Consider the following 23,135-nt stretch of genomic DNA (forward strand, 5'->3'; position numbering starts at 1 on the left):
TTTTGCTTATCCATCCATCCATCCATTTTCTTCCGCTTATCCGGAGCCGGGTCGCGGGGGCAGCAGTCTAAGCAGGGACTCCCAAACTTCCCTCAGAAGCCCCTTATGAAGAGTGTAAAAACAAGGCAAGCTACATCGCACGGACTGGCGTTACCGGGGCCCCACCCTGGAGCCAGGCCTGGGGTGGGTGCTCGACAGCGAGGGCCTGGTGGCCGGGCCTTTCCCCACGGGGCCCGGCCGGGCTCAGCCCAAAGGAGTGACGTGGGGCCGTCCTCATGTGGACCCACCACCCGCCAGAGGATCCGTAAGGGGCCGGTGCTTGAAGGGCGGCAGTCGAAGGCGGGGGCCTCGACGGCCGGATCTCTAATTTTGCTTAAGTAAATAAAAAAAAATAAAAAAAACATATGCTGCAATAAATAAACAGCTAAATGAAACAGTTTAATCCTTAGTTTTCATCAGTAATGAGTCAAATAAGTTATTAGTTCGACGACTCAAATATCAACGAAAAAGTACACACAGAGACAACATTAGCAAAAGTTGGATTTATCGCTTGCTATTTGTTGCGCTATGTCCTCTGTTTTTACAAAGACGTTACTACCTTGTATGGAAGTTTCAAAAATAGGGCATTAAACTTATCTTGCTTGCATCCAATCCATTACAGGTGTCTCACTGCTAAACAAAATACCTTAAAAACACACATTAGCCTATTATTGTGAGTGGGGTCACCTCTCCCCAGATGTGACCTCTACAGTATCAAACTTAACGACATCATCCATCCTATTCCACTTGCACTGCTAGCATGCTAACACCTGGGGTCAAACTCTGATAAAAGCTAGCCAAAATGTCTCCAATCTCGGCTAACACTCCACAGATAACCCCTGTATGCAAACAATGCTGCTCTGAACATAAACGCCCCTCACGCACTCTTATCTTCACCACATTTGCCACAGATGCCCTCCCACCACCCTCGAGACAGTTTTATGATACCCCTAAATCCAAACCCAGAAAAAACATAGCCCGTGTTGTGTTGCGGGGGCTTTTTGTGAGGGGCTTTTGTACAGCTAATAGCTTATGGGAGAGGTTAGCCTGGGAGGAGAGTGTGTGCTAATGCTAACCCAAGTGCCCTTAATTAGGCCACTGTGCCGGCCCATTGTCACCTCTTTTGTCGGGTCGAGATTAGTCTTGTCAAATAAAAGCTGCTTGTAGAAAGAGAAAGAAAGGGTCCAGCCGGGATGTTAATCAATAGTGAGGCGCGACAAGAAGAATAGAACAACGCAAACAATGGCTCAAAGCTGGCGCTGATAGGGTTAAATGTGTGGGAAATGCAAAGAGTGAAGCTACACTGTGTGATTAGGAGTTTACTATGGGACATTTCAGAGAACTTAAGCAGAACAAATAGTGACATATTACAGTCACAGCAATGGTGAACAATTCTATTAATATTATGTGAGCAACTTTATTAAAATATTTAGAAAAATATATATATTAAAGGTACAGTGTGCAACTTTCTTGAGGTGGCATGTCACCTGCATGATTCCACACAGAAAGTTCAAACCAGACTTTGGAAGATTCTCCATGGAGATAGAGGTGTTTTATGCCATACTGTGGAATATTATAGCCAAAGAAACTACATTTCCATAGAAACAGGCAGGAGGAGCCCCTTCTCCAGGTAAAGTGGGTTTGTGGAGATACAAGCCCCAAAATGAATGATGAAAAAATAACATGCTGAAGGTTATTGATTCTGTTTTTAAGCAATGTTTCAGTGTTTCAGTGTTTCAATGTTTCAGTGTTTCACGATTTCCTTGTGTCAGTGTTTCAGTGCTTCATTGTTTCAGTGTTTCAATGTTTCAGTGTTTCAATCTTTCAATGTTTCAGTGTTTCAGTGTTTCAGTGTTTCACGATTTCCTTGTGTCAGTGTTTCAGTGCTTCATTGTTTCAGTGTTTCAATGTTTCAGTGTTTCAGTGTTTCAATTGCACTAATTAGTTTGAAATGTTTAGATTAGGTCAACATTATTTATCAGATTGAATTTAGTCGTTCAATTTGAATGTTTGCTTCAAAAGGATTTTTGATAACAGCTGCAAGTTTTCTTTTCAAAAAGCCACTACAAATAACAGTTATTACCCAAATTGCACATAATTAGCTATAATTGGTTCGTAAAGTGAATGGGGTTTTGTTGTGTTACAATCAACACATTGATGTGGTAGAGTAGAAGAAAACAAATGACAGAAACCCAGTTTAAAGACGCTGTATCTGATGTTTACTCTCTTTAAAATGTGAAAAACACAACAGTTCATTTGAAACAGTGGTGCCGTGGTCCAAAGCTATTCCTCACATTATCCATGCCGACCATCTTATTCACTGCTATTATTTAATAAGTGCTTTTCACAACTCTTACAGAGTACAGCGGAGTGTTGCCATCACAAAGACCTAATGCTAACAACAACTAGCATGCTAATGCACACTTACTGATTATGGGACAATAACATGCTTTAAAATTAGATGCAGAAACACAGAGAGCTGCTTCTATAATAGACAAATTTTGTTCACAATACATGGAAAACAGGGCTTTTAGAAAAAAGAAAATAAATAAAAGCAGAGATTTTGGTATAAGTTTGTGAAAGACCTCTGAAATGTCCTGTGGTCTGTCAGAGATGGGAGACAGCTTTGAGGACTGTTTGAAAATATATTTACAACAGCTCTCAAATCAAATTTTGGTTTTGTTATTTGCTAAAGAGACCAGAGTGTTCTGCTTCCTCTGTCTTTGAAAAGTGTTTTTGTGTATTGAAATGTCTCTTGCTGTGCTGACCAAACATGTCCTCAAAACACCAGAGGATTGTGGGGGCTTTTGCATTTCAAAAACTTGTACAGCTCCACAAACAGTCCAGTTGTCATGGCGGTGGCACATTCCTCAGATTTTGTCCTTTGTTTCATGTGCATACTTTTTTTCTTTCATTATACCACCAAATTTCAAAATGTCTCATGACATAATTTGGAGTTGATTTTGGAAAGACAACCGACTGTCATTTTTCCTAAGACGCCATTGCAATTAAATTTGTGTATCAGATTTTCAATACTTTTGATAGCCTTAGTATGTGCATTATAAACACGTCTGGAAGCGCTAACATTTGAGAAAAGACTGAAATATGAACTGCTAAACTGATACAAGAATCCCAGGCTTCTCAGAACATGTTTACTGACATCTAAACTACAGGGTTAATAGAGTTGCAGCAGATTTGCTAATTGCGGTTCCACTTATAATAACTACATGTTTAATAAGCCTTAATAAAGCATGAACACAGACTGAATTCAGTTTGTTAAGAATGATTCAGGCCCTAACCTTAACTCTCAACCTCTTAAGCCTGACTCTCATACAGATCTATTGTATAAGCAGCTCTTAAGGTCAAAATGAGTCCACCGTGTATTGTCCGCATCCAATTAAAAAGTGATTCATTGTCAGAGAATCAGGAAATGCACTCTCAGCATGCTAATTTCTGTTAGCTTTGCCACTCTCTCTCCACCTCTGAAGTTGTGTAAAGCTCTTATAAACTCATCATGGTGAATAATTAGGATGCTTTGAATGCATAAGTGAGGAATAACATTGGGCCAAACTGTTGCAAACTGTTTCAAATTTACAAATTGTTTTTACATTTTTAAGTAAAAATCAGGTATAACATTTTTAAGTAGTTACTAAGCCTGACTCATTCTTAATTAACTACTTGTTCATCATGAATTAAGTCTTTGTTTCTTTAGTAAGGCTAGTTAAGGTGTAGTTATTATGAAGTTGTACCTCATTGCCTAACATTCGATTCCATTGCGATGATTCTTCCCGTCCTGTTTAGCGTCACTGGAGCTGTTTATTTCTGCATGCAGACTTGTCATCTCCTCTTCAGACTGCGGCGAGATACCTCCGGGATCACCGCGACCTTTGAACCCACAGGTCAGGAATGTGTTGCCCCTAGCGAGGAATCCAAAACCGCAAGCCTGCAAAAGATCCTAGCTAAAGATGCCGAGTCCTCAAATATTTGGGCTGGTCCGTAGAGACAGCTGACGGGTCTGACTGGGCAGACAGACTCCGACACATATTTAGATCCATGATGCAATGTGTGTGTGTAAACTTATATGTACAAAGAGTGTTACTGAGGCTGTCAACAGGAGCAAAATAAGGAGTGCGAAGGGTAGGTTATAAAACATCGGGGTCAAAGGTCAAACTGGCTCCCTAAGCTAAAGTCCAACCAGACCGCCCCTTTTAAGGACAAATACACTGGAAAGGCCTATTAGCACAAACTTTGTCTCCCCCCAGTACAGATCTATTGTATAAGCAGCTCTTGAGGTCAAAATAAGTCAGCTGAGTACTTCATGCAACTTATTATAAAGCTTTTTAGCGTGCTAGCTTTACCGTGATGGCAAAACTCCACTCTGGCCTCTCTGAAAGTTGTGAAATTCTCTTATGAACTCATCGCTGTGAGTAATTAGAATGGTCTGAATGCATAATGTAAGAGAGGAATAACATTGGACCGCTGCAAACTGTTTCAAATGAACTATATTCCGTTTTTCATGTTTAGAACAGTAAAAATTAGCTTAATCTCTCCACAGATATGACCTGTAAAGTGGCCTAATCGATTCACCTGTTTTTTCTCTATAAGGCAAATCGATAACATCTCTGCAGAGACAAACAAATAAGTATTGTGAATTATCCGCATATATTGATACTTCGCAGCTGATGTCATCAACATTCCCCATAATGCTAACTGTAGGCACTGCTCTGTCTGAGGCTATGTTAGACTTTAATCTTTATTTTAACACAATCTGACCATAAAGAACTGTCTTATCTGGAAATACAGCAGGTGAGATGATTTGCGCTGTTAAATAAGTCACTCTTAAATAAAATTACAGTCACAAGTTAGCTAGCATTAGCCAACAGTTTGCTACGCTGTGTTTGCTAATGTGTGCATTGTATCTTCATGGCAACTGCTGAACATTCCACCATAAAGATACATGTAGAGCACCTCCAGTGTGATGTCACAGCAAAGTATCAATTATTCATACTGATGCAGCAGTCGTCAATATTTCTACAAAATCCCACAATAGGGTGTAGAGACATAACAGAATATAGACATTATTCCCGTATTCCTCTGAGTTTTTAAAGTTCATACACATCCAAGCACTGGGCTCTTTACCATTTCAGTGCTAATATTGCTCAAGACACGACGCATGTCAACTTTGATGCTAGCAGCTATTGTTTTTAGCCTGGTTTGAACTGCTTCACTGCACAGTGCAACAACAGCATGTCCATGTGTCCTGAAACCGCGAAATATCTATGCTAAGATCTCCAAATGTATTTCCAAAAACCTTGACCAAACCAGATCTTTATCCAGTCCTCTCTATCTGCCGTACCCTGAGCATACCAGCCTATCGATATCAATTCACGAGTAATTTAATTTGGTCAGCTATGAGACTTTACCATAGCGACAACTTAGCCTAAGACACACCTTGATTAGCCTAGCGCTTACACTTTAGCCTGCCAATTAGCGCCTTAGCCCCTGGTCTGCGGACGCTCTAGCCCAGCCTCGGCCCTCTGTTGTAGGCTTGGGTTTGCTGAGGCCTCGGGGTCATGCTCCGTGCTTCTCCGATCCTCCACATTCCCCTCTGCTCCCACTCGCTTTGCTCTTTGACCGCTATGGCCATATAAGGCAGCGGGCGCCATGGCAACTGCCCGGCTTCAATAGCTAGTGTCAAATCCCAGTGAGCACATAGCACACATATAAAAGCACAGGCCGCCCCCTCCCCCTACACACACACACACACACACACACACACACATACACCTCCCTTCGGCTAAGGCAAACATAAACAGGGGAGGTGCGAGCTGTAAGCAGGCTGTCCACATGTAAAGGGCCTCACAATGACAGAGGGGTCCCACGCAGAAGAAAGGACGTATCTGAGGAGACATGTTATAGAGCTAATTAGAAAAGCACTGATCCCGCTTTCACCGTGCCAATACATGGAGATGCTATTGCTTTATTGAAATTTTCCACAGCATGATATTAAAGTAACTATCTCCAAGCAGGGCAAATGGTTGGAGAAGAGAAGACGGTTCGCTGTTCATATAAGCCGCTTCTTCAGTTCTGGTCAGATTGTTGGTGGACACTGCCTTATATGTATCTGAAGGGAGGGGCTAACCACACCTTTGCCTTTTGCTATAGATCAGACCTGGACGACCGAGGGATTACGCAGATATCTCCAAGGAGACACGCAGAACATGCCACCATGACCTAGTGCAGTTCAGATCAGCCAAAACCTGACCCCATTTACATTTAGAATATATGTATTTGTCAGCAATAAAGGTATATTAAACACATGGAAAAGACAAGTTTAGTGCCGTTCTGTGGAAAACTGCAGGGAAAGCAATAACATCTCCATGGAGACAAGCAGGTGACGTACCCTCCGTAGTGCAGCTTTAAGCATCTCCACTAATGTTACACCAGAACAGATAGATAAAGGGCTGGATGGAGCGATCATTTTATGTCCTGGAACCAATACCCAGTCCAAGTATCGGAGCTGATTCTAAATTGATACCACTATCGATATCTGTAAATTCCACAAATACAAAAGCGGTGAGTTTTGGTCTGCTATAAATCAATATCAGATTTGTGATTTGAATGGTCACTGTTATGATCCATTGTCCATTTTATGATGGATTTAGAAATCCCTTATCCCTCTGATATGTTCTGGTGTAATGACGACAAAGATGAAATGGTTGTTTAATTCTAGTGTTTATAAGTTGGCATCATTTTTATGTAAAGCCTGGAAGAAGCGGCAGATGAGTTTGTTTAAATGAGTCTATTGTTTTTTGTAACACGTCTGGACTATTGTATTTTGTTAATAGCGTCTTATAAATCCACTAAAGGACTCGGCAATCTCTGTATGCAAGTAAAATCTAAATAAAATCAAATCATATTATCCAAATAAGAGGCCGCAGTTATTTAGGATTGTAGTGAAACATGAAAGTCCACTGAAGAAACCCGCCGATGTCCACAAACATGATCTGAAACACATGCACTTTTACATACATTTTGCAGTTCATGTGTCATATTTTGTCATCACTTCCCTAATTTAACATATCTGCATGACTACTTTAAGTGACCTCCCCAATATTACTTAATTCCTGGGGCCTCCACCTTCTTAGAAACGGCCCTGCGCGCAAAAAGCCAAAGAGAAAAGACCTAAAACTACACCAAGCTGTTGTAATGTGATTTGACTTTCCCACCCCCACCTCACCCGGAGAGAGGGAGCCCACAGACGGAGCACTCACACTCGGAAGCACGGACGGTGGTGGAGCAGCAGCCAAACACACAGCAGCTAACGCTAAAGAGGCCGCCAGTCATTAGGTCTGAGTGGGCAAACACTGACAAAAGACTGAGGGCTGAACGCCAGTGGGAGCCAGCGGCCATGGAGCTCTGAACACGCGCGTTTACTGGGACCGTGCTGGGCTCCGTAGCTCCGGGGACACCGCTTCCGAGACTTCCCCCTTTCTCACGAGTCACAGGAGCGGGTTGATTCGACCAGAGAGACCCGTCCACGTCCACGTCTTCGCGTTTTTTGCAGCTAAACGGACGGACGGAGCGCGAGCGTACGCACCGCTTCCATTACGCACCGAGCCAAACCACGCTTTCCCGCACGATTTATCTGTTTTTTATCAGAAGACGCTTGGATATCTCTATCGGGGTTTACGGAAAAGCAGCTGGCACGATGCTGAGAGGATTATTACGGCAGAAAGACAGCCCCTTTGGTCGGATAGAAGATCTGAGGGTTTAGCGTCCGACGGAGCCAAGGGGAGCGAGCTAACGCGTTTCGGTAAGAAGTGTTGAGATTTACGTGGTTTACCGTGGTTTTAAAGGGATTTAGAAGCGTTTTAGATGCTAGAGGCACTGTATCAAAGCTGCTAAGAGCTTTCAAAGCATGTGCTAGCTAACCTGAAGTCCATTTTCAGCCATTAACGTTCATCCATCCGTGAGCTGACCCGATTGATAAATGGAGAAATTGCGCGTTTTCCTCGTCTAAACAAACCTAACCATGAGCGTTTTCTTTCCCTTGCGTTTTCTTTAACCTCCTCATGCATTATAACGTGTTTATATTGCTGTAATGTCGTAATAACTGGTTTTGTTTACGACTGTTTCCCGTTAAAGGTTTCCTGAAGCGACGCCAGGCTGCTAACCTAGCTTTTGGAGAGCCATCGGACGCACACACCACCTCAGGAGCTGCTGGCCCAGATATCGAGCCGACTGTGCGTTAGACTGTTAAAGAAATAACAGGGAACATTTGGGGGGATATTTTGTAGCACGCAGAAAAAGTTGCTGCACTTGGAGATTGTTTCCAGGTCATAGTGGAGGGGGAGGAGACAAAAAGGAGTGCTGTTTTTACGCCCCAGTTCAAACCATTTTTTCTTTTTTTTTCCACTTTGGCATCTGGTTGTTTAGCTGGGGGATATTTTTGTATGTTTATCATATGCAAGGACAACATAAGAAAACCAGAAATCTGTACAATTTGTAGAGGCAATTCACTGGATTCTTCTTGCAAGGTTATGGTCATGCATTTTAAACAGTGACCTTTCCAATCATAGGACAACCTAATATACATGTTCCCCTGTGACAGCAGCCAGTAATTTTGGGTGCGTGTCCAATTTTCTATTCTCTGGCGGGGTAACCAAGAAATGGCCATGGTGAGTGGGGGCTGGGGAGATCCAAACGGGGGCACCAACGGCTTGGGGGAGAAGGCGTACCTGAGGGGGGAGGAGGAGGACGGCTCTCCCCAGGCTGGAGGAAGCGACATGGAGGCCGGGGAGGATGACAAGGCTTGTGTGGTGGACTGCGTGGTGTGCGGAGACAAGTCCAGCGGGAAGCACTACGGGGTCTTCACCTGCGAAGGATGCAAAAGCTTTTTCAAGAGGAGCGTGAGGAGGAATCTAAGCTACACCTGCAGGTGAGGGCGGAGAGAGGGAGGGAGGGGGGGCATGGATGAAATAATACTGGTCATTTTGAGATACGGCTTAAAAGTGTCATATTATACAGAATTGACACTTATGAGCTTTTAGCCATGTTAAAAATGTTGTTACCTCATCAAAAACACACCTGGAGTTGTGTTTTGTTTCATTCACACATATTTGAGTAACACTTTGTTATTAGTCTGTCTACATATCCAAAGCTCAAAATGGTCTTTTCCACCTCGTGATGTCGCAGAGCAATAGTTTCCAAGTTAACAGCTACTTTTTACCTTTAGTCGTTTTGGGCTGAAATTATCCAAATGATTTTAGTGCTGTATTATCGAATGACATCACAAGGTAGAACAGAGTGTTTTCTGTTTAAGAGACAAACACAGCCTAATTATGCAGGATTTGAGTGTTAAATGTGAGAATGAAACTAAACATAACTCCAGGTATGTTTTTGATGTGGAAATAACATTATAACATAGATCAGAAAATAGAAAATGGAAATGTTATTGCTTTCACCCGTAATGTTCCACAATATAACATTCAACATTATATATTTCCATGGAGACAAGCAGGCTGTGCTACCAGGTAAAATCTGTGGAGAGAGGAGCTTGCTCAGAGTAATGCATCATTTCTGAGCAATAAAACACCTAGAATTGAATAAATGCAAGATAGATAAGTTGCCATACTTAATGCCATACCGTGGTACATTTCAGGCAAAACAGCAACATCTCCATGGAGACAAGCAAGTGGCAGACCGCCTACGAGAAATAACAACATTGTCATAATGATGAATAAATAACATAAATTATTGCAGCGAAAAATAACATTGTAAACTATTTTGTAACACTGATTCTGTAGCTCCATCGTACTTGAAGCTCAGAGGTTCACGAGCTGCAGTAAATATGAAGCACGACATTACATCATTTATATTAACGTAGCATGTCTATTGTAAGTCATACTGTTATTAAATTCACAATGTTTAACAACTTTTCTACGTTTAGAAAACATGGAAAAACATCAATGCAAGAGAGGTAAATATGGTAAAAATAAGATAAGAAAAATATATTTACTTTTTTTCAGATCATTGTAGTAAGTTGATATATTAACAATTTTGACCGACTTTGGCCAGTTAAAAGATTCACTCTACAACAATACAGTGGACTTGTACATTATGAAATAGCACGCTGGTTTTGTTGCAGCGGCATAATAACAACAGGGGAACGGCATAGTCAATTTATCATCTGCTCTTTTGTTTTTAGGTTTCTGGATCAGAGCAGCACATAATAATGAGCAAAACATGAGATACATTCATACATAAATATTAACGGCACAGCAGTTGTAATGTGTTGCTCAGTGACACTGTGGCAGAATGCAAGACTAGACCAAGCTGAAATTGCACAACCAGAGTAATCAAATTAGTGTATTACTTTTCAGACATTATGAAACATGACAAAAATCTCATTCTTGCTATGACATTTTAGAGTCGCCATGAGTAACTGTTCTATTCACCATACTACCTTTCCAGATATGAACTGTTGAATCTTATTAATTACTACATTCTCTTCCAACCATATTAAATGAAAAAATAAATTCATTCAATTAAAATATAAAATAAAATATATAATAATAATATTTAATAAATATATTTTTTACTCTTGTGTAAAAATTGACATTCAAAAATGTGAGCTTATATTTGCAGTTTGGTCCATTTAGCGTTTAAAAACAATGATGTGTGGATGGTTTTTAGCAACATGACTTACTGCTTTTTATATTAGCTCAGACACTGCATGATAGAAACAGTATAATATAGGGCAAAGAGCATTGAAAATCAGACACCAATCGATACTAAAACTAGTATCAAAACTAGAAACTCATTTGAACTAGAATCAATGCTAAAAAAGTTACATTAAAGGACAGAAATGAACCTTTCACACATAGTACACTATTAGCATTCTTCTTTAAGTCTATGCAGTACAAGCCAGTAGTTGCAGTACCTAGCCACAAATGCCATGTCTTGAAAAGGATGTGTTATAGAAATGTTTCAGACCAAAATAACCATGTATTCCAAGCATCTGTTGTCTCTAAGTGTGACATTGCCTGCATCTTAATGGAAAATGTGCAAACCTAATGTAATATTGATGCATGCAGTCACTCTCAAGTACTTCCACAAATGATTCCATAACTGCACTCCAAAAATCGGCACCAGGCTCAAGTGTTTGGGCGTAATTATCATCCCAATGCATCGTCCCACACAGCTAAATTACGCCTCGAAGGTTAGCCAGAACTCATTTTGGTCTTGAACGTTAACGTCTCTGTATCTGATTTTTACAGTCTTAAAAACGTAAATTTATTTTAAACAGTTTGCAGCGGTTGAAGGTTATTCCTCTCTTACATTATGCATTCTGTCCATGCCAATTATTCACCGCGATGAGTTTATTAGCGCTTTTCACAACTCTCAGAGACGAAAGCCGAGTTTAGCCGTCACGGTAAAGCTAACAACAACTAGCGTGCTAATGTACAATTCCTGATTATCGGACAATGCTTTATAATTAGATGCACACAATATTACATTATTATACATATATATTTATATTATTTATACGATATATATCTGTACTGGGGTAAGACAACTTTTGCTCAAATACATGGGAAAAGCACAATTTGTACACAGAGTAATTCAAAGTGCTTTACAGAATAAGAAAGACATTAAAATAACACAAATCAAAACATGAATAATCACAAATAATCAGAGTGCAGAATAAAAACCTTTCAGGTATAGGGCCTTTTTTCCTTTGGATGGAGAAACACACACAAGTATCATGTTTAATCCCTCAAAATACTCAGTTGTTGTTATTTTTTTTTCTTTAGGTCAAATCGAGAATGCCAGATCGATCAGCACCACAGGAACCAGTGTCAGTACTGCCGCCTCAAGAAGTGTTTCCGAGTGGGCATGCGCAAAGAAGGTAACTACTCACACTACTTCACGGGAACCTACTGATAGTGTCCATGTGCCGGGACAGTGGCGTCTAACATCTTTGGCCCTGTGACCACTCTTAGGGCGATAAGAATTTAATTGTGATCTATATTGTTAATGATGCTAACAACAGCTAACATGCTAACACACAGTTCCTGATTTTCAGACAATAAGATGCACGATAAGACACGCAGCAGACTTATTTTGACCTCGAGTGCTGCTTATATAATATATCTGACACTTTTTGCTCAAATACATGGAAAAGTCGGGTACAGAGCCTCTAACTGCTTTGGTTGTTTTGAATCATACTTTTTTGGAAATTTTAGATATTATTGTTCTGTTTTTATTAACTGTTTTTGTAGCTCAATGTCAAAAGCAATAACATTTATATAATAGTGCAGAATGCCCATAGATCTGAGAGTTTTGACGATGGTGCAGTCGGTTAAGCTTTTGCCCACAAACTGACTTTTCACCCTGCGCGTTTGGAACCTCAACCAAGACATTTACAAAACAACAAACCTCAAAAAACGATATTCTTTTTCTCCATCGCCCACCCATAAAAGATAGTGAGAGTGTATTTTCTTTATCCGACCACAGTGACTCAGATCTGCTGTGTACCTCTCCAGTATCGTCATAACAGGAGTAAGTAAGCTGACATGTGTCTGGTCCTATCTGCTCCCAGTCACTCATGTGTGTCAGATCACTGTTACTGCCGGTAAGAGGGCTTTCATACCCTGACTGCTCCTCACTCAGTACGTTTACATACACAGAGAACACCGAGTGCGCTCAACAACCCAATTCAAATCGTCTTTGTCCTAAATGTAGACCGGGACAAGGCAAAGAACCACAAAAGTGTGAATACTAAAATTTCAAACTCGACTTCAATGCTAAGGAATTGACTCAGTACGCGATGCTGATCACGATACCACAATGAAGATTAAAAATGCCACTTTTTATAATGTCATTTTCAACATCAAACCATAGTACTTTCTTTATGAAGCCATGAGTTGTCACACTTGTTCTGATAAAGCTCAAAATCATACTGAAATTTTTAAGTAAAGCTCAAAATTTGTCCTGTTAATGTGATTTTTTTTTTTTTTGCAGTATCGATACTTGCTGAAATGAGTATCGTGTTTCAATATTAGTCACTAGCCACTGTGCCCCAAATTGAAAGTAGACATCAGTGCAAATTGACTGCATCGACTCTGGCTTTGATTCACTTTCTCTTGAAAAAACGTTGCCCCTAGCTCGCTCACTGCTGTTGTCAGGCCCGTCGTTTTGGTCGTAAAATGTTTTAATTTTGTCCGTAAATCAAGATATGAATAATATTTACTGACCAATCGGACGCATTCTTTCCTCGAGGCCGGCTCCCGCTAGAAACATGATTGATTGACAGCAGAGGGCCAAGTACATTCAACACCCTGGCTATTGATTGGCCGTTTGATTGCTATGAAACATGCACTAGCTTCAGTTAGCTGGCTCGCTCAGTCCACTTCTGTACACAGTGTATGGTACAAATGGGGCGGCTAAAAGACCTTAAGATGCACCTAGTAATTTAGCTTTAGCTCTAAACTATGCAGCTATAGTTGCTAATGAAAACAACTGTCATACATTTGATTTCCAGGCAGGCTAGGAACTGTATTTTATCAGTTATTTGCTCTCTGCAGTACAAATAAACACACTGAAGCTCCAGTAGTTTTTACTTTCACAGTGTGTGCTAGTCCGTGGTGGTGAGCCCTAGTTTGTCATTGCTGCTGATCTAAAATTAGTGAGTACACATCTAAACACATGTCTTGTATTTTCCTGACTGTTTCTTAACTCCTGCAGTTGAACGCCTCTTACTTTGCCCCTAATGTCATGTAATGTAATGTAGTGTATGTTATCAGTTTTTCCTGGCGTGCATGTAAACGTAGTGAGCGACAGGGGGATCCATGGCTTTCACACCTGTAGCTCTGTAAGCCCCTGTTAAAGCTGGGCAAACATCTGCTGTTGATCTGCCCCTAAGCCCACAATCAATACAGATCCATGCAGACAAATGAATTCACTCACTCAGGAAAGTATGGCCTTAAGACAGGTTAAGGAGTTCCCTGAACAGCGTGGAAAATTTGAGGTGTATTATTTGAAAAACTGCTCAATTAGGATGTTATTGTGTTGCCTGAAACGTTCTACAGTGGCAACAAATGTATCTGTCTGACATTTATTCAATTATGGGTGTTTTTATTGTTTTTTTGTTTTCACGTTAGTGGCTCTGTGGACCGACCCCGGTACGAGCTAGATTTAGTTCCATTTACTTCACGGTTGAGTCGGCCTTGTTCGCATCATTCACCTCAAACACCGCTCCATGAGCCACGTGAGAGTCCATCAGCTGGTTGGCAAACTTATTTCCATGACAACGTTCTTCAAGCGGACAAAGCCCCATGAATATGCACACACTCGTTTCCCCTATACACGGTGGTCTTTTCTTTAACCTGTGGTATGTACACAGTGAGGACTGTACGTGCTGGTGGCAAAGGAGAAAAAGATTTTTGAATGACACACACAGACCCAGACTCACCTGCACAGACAGAGGCATCGAGGAGTCTCTGATAAGTTTCCAAATTTCCTTGTCGACGAACGTGTCAAACAGCAGCTCTGCAGCGGCCATGATCAGAACGCTTTTTACTCATGTCCAAGCACTTTTACTGTAACTGTGGACGGCCTAAGGTTAACCGTGTTCACACTACACTCACTCTGCTCCAGAGTGAAACAGGTGGCCTCAAAGCGGCTCTACTCACAAACGCTCTCGGAGAGGGCTTTAAGTGAGAATCAGAATACGACTGTTGGGTTTACAACAGCCCAACTGCACAGCACATGCTCTTTCTAACTCGTGGCAGTGTAAAAATGACCTAAAAAATCCCTTGAAAACTTTGCACTTGTACTGTGAACAGTGCGACCTTTCTACAGATCTTTGTCCTGGCACCATCATCTTCAGGTCCCCATGAGTTTACAAACGTTTTTCACAACAGAGAAAAGCGAGTGAAAAGAGAGGACAGAGCAGAGTTTTGCCATCTCAGTAATGCTAACAACAACTAGCATGCTAAAGGAGGACTTCCTGATTATCAAACAATAAAATGCTTTATAATTAGATGCAGACGGTAAGCAGCCCACAGTCGCATCTTCAAGAGCAGCTAATACAATATATCGGCACGGGGCTGGGGCAAGACAAAATTTGAGAAATTGGATACAAGGGAAAAATTGGGTAAGAGACACTTTAAGACAACATGTTGAAGAGGTTTACTGCTTTTTTATCCAAAAAAGTTTTCAGTATGATCCCGAAATGCATGCAATCTTTTACTTTCCTCTCATAAATTCCACCTAACCTGCTTTTATCCCTTCTCTGTGATTTATAACTGTTTGCTCATCCCCATTATCACCGTGAAGCTGCCTAATGGGAGACTTTACTAGCCCCTGAAGACAACCCCCCTCCCCCGCAGCCAGAAGGGTCAAAGGTCATGGGCAGATTCGCTAATGGCCGCACATCCGGCCCTGTCTCCCTCCTCCAGGGCGCATAATCAGAGCAGGCGTACAGCGCTCCAGATGCATATATCTGCGCTCAGTGAACCGTCTGTGAGGCTGCTGGCCATGAGGCATTTTTGAGTTTAGCCAGACCTCCTCTTGTGTGAATGAAAAGTATAGAGCTTTGTTCCAAGGGTGTTTCAGATGTAGGGCAGAGGAGAGGAGTACTGGAGGGATTATCATTAGAAAGTATTACAGACGATCCACCGTATTCTTTGTCTGTCTGTGTGCTTTTGGTGGTTTTAAGCTCTGAATGATTAAAGGAGAGCTGCCTAACTTTTTGATGAGGTATCTGCCACAGCTTGTCTCCAAGGAGATGTTTTTGCTTTGCCTGGTATATCCAACTCACCCGGCTCACAGCAGATTGAAATGTGCAGCACTCTGAATTGAGTTCTACACATCAATCTGCAACGGCTCTCGCTGAAATTGATTGGGGCCTATTGGTACATTCAAACAAATAAACAAGCTGATTGGTTGTCACAGCGCAACAAGCGGAGAAATTTAACTTTGGTTAAATCCAGTCGAGAGAAAAGAACAGACACAAATGCACAAAGCTCTTACCTTCAGCTCATTTGCACAAACAAAATGGCAAAAGCTGAAATAGGCTGAAGTGTCTGTCAGCGTCGCCATGTTTGTTTCGGCTTGAGCGCTTCACCTTTGACTTCCACACAAACCACAGTGCTGCTCTGTGATTGGTCCACCAACCCGCAGCAGAGTCCTATGACACGAGTACACCAGGATGGATTCTCCAGAGTTTATGAACTCACAAATATCACAAGACTCCATCTTGCTGCTGTCTAGCATTTGTTTAATCAGTTGTTTGTACAGTTCATAAATACATTGTAAAGCATGCATTATTGTGTCCACAGATCTGACCTGTAACTTGGTCTGAGATTGATACATTTAATATTCCTCAATTAGACTATGTTATCACCCCAAAGTAATACTGTTGTTTAAACAATCCATATCATGTAAAAGTATGGTTGAAAACTGAATAACTTAACAGCCCAGTTGTCCTGGTAAACAAATTATATTTTTCATGTGGTTGATGTTAGAATCAGTCAAAATACATTTGCAAACTTCCTTTGTCTTTACGGAGGACTACACCTTCACCATCAAACTGAACCTACCTCACAAATACAAATACTTTGAATATTTATACTGCAATGGACATATAATGGTGATAATTATGACAGTTCTGCTTTGTGTTTAAAAGTTTGCAGTGTGACTTACAAGCACTCCATAACTCCTCCTTAACTTATTCTTCTTGTCCTCTGTGTCCCCTCCTCCCCCTGTCCTCCCCTGTGCCCCCAACCCTCACCACAGCAGTCCAACGCGGCCGCATCCCCCCTCAGGCCAGCCTCAGTCCCTCCATTACTCCCATAGGGGGCGCCAGCGGTCTGGGAGGAGGAGACTTCTACAACAACAACAACAATGGCGGCGGGGGAGGGGGCCAGCCGGTGTCGGAGCTCATCTCTCAGCTCCTCCGCGCAGAGCCGTACCCTAACTCCCGGTACGGGCACCAGTACAGCCAGCAGAGCGGCCCGGACAACGCCATGGGCATCGACAACATCTGCGAGCTGGCCGCGCGCCTCCTCTTCAGCATTGTGGAGTGGGCCCGGAATATTCCCTACTTCCCCGAATTGCCAGTCTCTGATCAGGTGAGAGTTTTTTTGGCTTTGTTTCTGTGTGGAGTTTGTATGTTGTCCTTGTGTATGAGCAGGTTTCTTTTAGCCACTGTTGTTTCCTCCATCAACCTCAGTGTCTGTCTGTAGTATTTATTTTTTCAAATAATGGCGTCAATTCAAATATGGAACAATTTATTAAGGATGGACTGGTATCGGCCGATATCTATAATGGAAATTATAGTATATCTAGGCCTGTCAAAGTTCACGTGTTAATCATGAGACATGTTGTGTTTTGACCAAATGCACATAAGTTAAGCAGTGAAGCTTCCCTGAGGAGAAGTGCTCTGGAGCAGCAGTGACCTCACGTGCCGCCCATTGACTCTATAGCCCCCCGCATTCCAAATAGGAAGTGAGCATGGGTGCTCTTCCGTTTCCATCAATTCATTTTCTATTGTAAAAACTTTGCCCCTCTCTCTGTAACTGCTGCTGTCAGCATTCTAATGGGCTACTCCTCTTTCCCAGAGGTGGCTCCCGCTAGTGTTAGCAACAGGTTTGATTGACAGTGTCCCGCTCCCTGCTAAACAACCGGGGTGGGCAGGAAGTTGCGTCACCTTCAACAGCCTCACTTCAGATTGGTTCTTTGGTTGCTATGAGACTCAGTTGGAATTCCAAATATGGAACTTGGTTCCAAATTTCCTGCTATAACTGCTTTGAGCCGAACGCTGTGGGTGACATCAGTCAGCCACTTCTTTACACAGTCTATGGTGCCGCCTCTGTTCTTGACTGGTTATTGAAGGATCCGTCAAAATAACTGCACAGGGCATTACCCACACTCATATTGATTTTTACTTTTCCAGATGAGATCAGATCTAAAACCCCCATATAACATATATCGGTAGTTACTTATCTTGCTGCTGATACAAATGTAGAAGATTTTTCCACGCTGTGTCTTTTTATGGTAGGTATGATTATTGGTATGATTATGTAGTCAGGCCATTGTATTTTATAATTGCACAAAACATCATTAGTTTTTGTAACTTGAAGGAATATTGTTACAAATGGTGAGTTTACTAGTTGACAAGTCAAAAATGTCCCAAAGCAATTGTTAAAAACTACCACAAACAGTTAAACTTGTCAGCACATGGACATTAACCCCTATCAACTACAGTTAAACATATTCAGGTATTTCAAATATGGGAACTATCGTCCATGGTCATAGCAATTAAACAATTCAAATCAAAATATTATATGTTTTGAATGGGGAAAGGTCCTCTTTTCTATGGGTCCTCACAAAGTCCTTCAAATCAGGAAGGAAGTGTTTGTCTGAAAGTAGGGAACGACAGAGAAAACAGAGGAGCAGCTCCAGTTTTAGTCTCATCATATTAATGATAAAAAGTGTAATGTATATTACATATATATTGGATATTGAGTATATTGTAATAATCAGCAGTGATGCATGTGCGATGTACTCTGCAGAACTGGTGTTTAAAGCAAAAAGATTCATTAAAAACATATCGTACCCATTGTAATCAGTCCACCCCTTTTTATATGGCTCTTTGATATCAGACTGTATGACCAGTTCAATTCCAGACAGATTTAGTTCTGGAGGATTTTGACTTGAAGCTATATGAAAGTGTCACTGAACTCTACACCAACATTGCTCTGTAACTGAGCAGCAATAGATTGGTCAATCTGGTAATGATATTAAAGTACTGAACTCTTTGGTAGCAGTGGGTTGGCATCACACTTAGAAGGCTGAACATGAGTAGGACTGAACATGGGGCTTGTAGACAGGCCCACCTGAGGACTCTTGTTTTACATATTTAAACCATCCTCTACCTAAAACCACACTTGGACTCACATTTGCATGTTCAAAATTAGCTGGAGTAAACACAGTGAATAAAACAAAACCCATGCAGTGAGCTCACAGAAACGATATATTACAATGTAAACTGACCAGGCCTCTGTCTACTTGACTGAAACCAGCTGGATCTTGAGAGATGAGCTTCCCCAGGGATCACGGTGGCACTGATGCTTCTGTCTGAGGAGTCACGGCACCATTGTCTCCTCCCACCCCTTAAAACCCAAGAACGACTCTGTACTCACTGATGTGTGTTTTCCCAGGTGTCTCTGCTGCGTCTGAGCTGGAGTGAACTCTTCATCCTGAATGCGGCGCAGTCGGCTCTGCCCCTGCACATGGCGCCCCTGCTGGCCGCGGCGGGTTTTCACTCCTCGCCCATGTCTGCGGAGCGCGTGGTCTCCTTCATGGACCAGGTACGAGTGTTCCAGGACCAGGTGGACAAGCTGACCAGACTACAGGTGGACTCAGCGGAGTACAGCTGCCTCAAAGCCATCGCACTGTTCTCTCCAGGTGAGGACACACACATGGAGGAGGATGGGTTTGTTATAGTTAGTCCTCTCTCTCACTTCTGGTTTGGCTCTTGCAGCTTTTGTATTGCACTTTACACCAAAACTATGCAGTGTTTGAGGCTCTGAATGTAATTTTGTTATTTTATTATGTTATCTTCTCTTCTGTACTTCTATGAAAATGTGAATGCATTTGTTTAGTTAAAACCATCATTTGGAAAATTCTCCACGAAACAAGCAGGAAGGACTTTTAGAGCAAAAAACAACCAAAAGAAAAAACTAATGAAAAAGAAAAACATGCTTTTTTGTCTGTTTTTGGATAAAAATTACATCAAAATACTGTAGTTTCACCTGGTTAATTGGTCATAAATGTGTAACCAAATAACTCAAATTAAGACACATTCACATCCTAATTATTCACCTCAATGAGTTTATAAGAGCTTTTCACAACTCTCAAAGGCCAAAGTGGAGTTTTGCCATCACGGTAAGCTACCATGCTAACTGCACTTTCTTATTATCAGACCATAAAATACCCAATTTTAGATGCAGACCGTACACAGTGGACTTACTTTGATCTCAAGAGCTGCTATATCTGTACTGGGGCAAGACACACAAAAAAAAATCAGGTACAAGCCCTTTGAAAACCTGCGAAAAGATCAACAGGATGTAACTGTTAAAAGTGTAGCTATATGAATAATGTAGTGAGTTTTGTACTTCGAGAGGTCAACATTTATCAGTGACCATTGTTTTGACCTCATGCTGGAGTCAAAAGAAATTTTTGTCAGAATTTCTAAACTTGTAACTGCTCATACGGTGCCAGAGATAAAACTGCAGTGTCTGTTTTTGTCCTCATCACACAGAATACATTAAAGTGAAATGAAAGACAAAATATTTTCTGATCCAGAGCGCTACTGCTGCTGAAACTGTTTTCCAAATGTCCAATAATGACCCTGTGAAGTAGCCTACTTTAGCAAGCATTTAACTGTGCACTAACAAAGCCATGGAAAATCAATAGTCTGGTTCTTTCTCATGCACACAGGACAAAAAGAGGGCTTGTTTAGTCATAACAACCTCGAGATGAAATGCAGGAGGCTCAAATTACAATTTAATTTCATGGCTATAACACTTTAACAATTGAATTATGTTTGCTTTTATTCAATGACCACTTCACTGTAACTGGACATTCAACTTTTAACTTTGGCACCATCTTCTGGCATAATCAAGGAAATGCCCCGAGGATTAATTTGGTCTAAATGTGTGGTAGTTGTTGCAGATTGTTATAGTTTCAAAACATTTCCCAAAAACAAACCGTTTTAGCGTGTAGGTTTGACAGAAATATTTGAGCCGGTAATGGCAGCATCACGACTGTTTACGTAACCAGCCCACACAGCTGAGTAATGCCCTCCTCAAGTTTTCATTGCTCACTTCTGTCCCTGGTTTGAAAGTTGGGACCTAAACTGCAAGACAAATTATAAACATTTTCAAAATTTTAAACCTGCACTTTTTCATTTAAATGAATCATCAGATACATGGATTATAAAAACATATTTTTCCCATTTATTTCCCATCCCGTCACCATAGTTTAGCCGCTGATGGAATAATCATCTCCTCCTTACTCCTCTGCCATACCGTGGAAGGTTCCAGGCAAAGCAATAACATTATCACCATGGAGACAGTGTTATCCTACAACAGAAAAGTGGATCAATATAGTGCTCAGTTTTTCACCTGTTATTCAAGGGTTTTACGCAGATTACTTTCAATCAATGTTATAATGTTGCTTTCTCATTAAAAACATATCTGGAGTTCTGTGACTAAACGTGCATGAATGAAACCGTATTCTTCTCTCAAACTGAAAACACTGAACTAAATATAAAAGGAACCGTTGAAAAGTTCTAGTAAATGACATCACAGGGTGGGACAGAGCATTTTGAGCTTTAAGGATTACTCAAACATGTGTGAATGAAACAAAACACAACTCCACGTATGTTTTTGATGAGGAAACGGCGTTATAACACACCTGTCAGTTGTTAACCTCTTCCCCCCTCTGCTCTCCCCCAGACGCATGCGGCCTGACCGACTCGGTGCACGTGGAGTCCCTACAGGAGAAGGCCCAGGTGGCTCTGACCGAATACGAGCGCATGCAGTACCCCAGCCAGCCACAGCGCTTCGGCCGTCTCCTCCTCCGCCTCCCCGCCCTCCGCGCCGTCCCCGCGAACCTCATCTCACAGCTCTTTTTCATGCGCCTGGTCGGTAAAACTCCCATCGAGACCCTCATCCGAGACATGCAACTCTCCGGGAGTTCTATCAGCTGGCCATATGTACCAGGGCAGTAGCCATTTCACCTTCCCGACTACCAGGACTAACAGGACTCCAAGGGTTGCCAGATCTGATTGAAAACTCTGGAGCGTTGCCAGATCAGAGATGTAGCCATTATACCTCCCAGGCTACTGCAAAAAGTACCCGATGCGTTCCATCTGTGGCTTACAAACAGGACTCCCAAGAGTTGCCAGATCTGGATCAAACTCGGGAGCGTTGCCAGATCTGGTTGAGAATTTGGGACCGTCGCCAGATCAGAGATGGGACTACCCTGCCTACCCGGACAGTAGCCATTTTACCTCCCCGACTGCAAAAAGTACCAGTTGCGTTCCATCTATGGCATACAAACAGAACTCCAAAGGTTGCCAGATTTGGTGAAAACTAAGGAACGCTGCCACATCAGAGACGGGACAAGCCTACGTGCCCAGAGAGTAGACATTTTACCTCCCAAAAACGACCCATCACGTTCCATCTGCGGTTCACAAACAGGACTCCCAGGGTTGCCAGAACTGGACCAAACAAACCCAGAACGTTGCCAGATTTGAGACAACCCTACATATGCGGAGTAGCCATTTTACCTCCCCAGCTGCGTCTGTGGCTTACAAACAGGACTCCAAGGGTTGCCAGATCTGGTTGAAACTCTGGAGCGTTGCCAGATCACAGATGGGACCCCCGGTTGGGATTCATTATGGTGCAAATTGCCGTAACATGTCAACTCCACAGGGCAAGAAAGACTGAAAATGAAGATGTGGTAAGTTCGGTGGAAGGTTAAGCAGGTTTTTTTGTGAGCTTTGAATGAAATGGGACAAAATCATCAAAAATTAAAAGCTTTCAAGACTGAAATTTGGTAAGGAAAAAAAAAAGAAAAAATCACCAAAGTTTTTACCATTCAAGTCAAAACATAAACATTTTACATTGCCGTAAAAATCGGATTGATACCTCAACTTTTGTCAAAAAAACCTCTACACGCGGATCACCAGAAATCGCCTTCTTTTTGACGACTGCCTTGTTTTTCAGTGTGGACAATAGGGGGCGCTGGTTTGATGAGTCTTAAAGCAAGCATTTGTCTTTCTTCTTGTATCTTGATTTCACGTATTTTATATGATCAGCTGAATTGTGAGTTTGTTTTTTTTATTTTTGGTAAATGAAAAAAAATTGTCTGGTTTTCCGGATGTGAAACACTACCAGATTATGAGCTGTTTTTACTGCAAAACATTTCTACATGAGTTAAAATTGTATTTATCTTGATTTTTTTAATTTTATTTTGTGACTTATTCTAGGTTTTCATAGATTTTTACATTTTGA

At 41.6% G+C, this 23,135-nt stretch overlaps 1 protein-coding gene across 2 annotated transcripts; it reads left to right on the top strand.

The window, feature by feature from the left end:
* The first annotated feature begins 7,234 nt into the window (after positions 1 to 7,234).
* nr2f6a (nuclear receptor subfamily 2, group F, member 6a) lies at positions 7,235 to 22,413 on the top strand. 2 transcript variants are annotated; one of them, XM_033983061.2, is made up of 6 exons: positions 7,235 to 7,855; positions 8,188 to 8,980; positions 11,859 to 11,953; positions 16,846 to 17,180; positions 19,272 to 19,518; positions 21,573 to 22,413. In XM_033983061.2, exons 2-6 carry the CDS (start codon positions 8,712 to 8,714, stop codon positions 21,845 to 21,847), a joined length of 1,221 nt encoding a protein of 406 aa, XP_033838952.1. In that variant the 5' UTR covers positions 7,235 to 7,855; positions 8,188 to 8,711; the 3' UTR covers positions 21,848 to 22,413. The 2 variants fall into 2 exon arrangements, with proteins under 2 accessions (XP_033838952.1, XP_033838953.1); XM_033983062.2 differs by having other exon boundaries at positions 16,849 to 17,180.
* The last annotated feature ends 722 nt before the right edge of the window (positions 22,414 to 23,135 follow it).

The sequence above is a fragment of the Periophthalmus magnuspinnatus genome, chromosome 17 (genome assembly GCF_009829125.3).
Source record: "Periophthalmus magnuspinnatus isolate fPerMag1 chromosome 17, fPerMag1.2.pri, whole genome shotgun sequence".
NCBI lineage: Eukaryota > Metazoa > Chordata > Actinopteri > Gobiiformes > Gobiidae > Periophthalmus > Periophthalmus magnuspinnatus.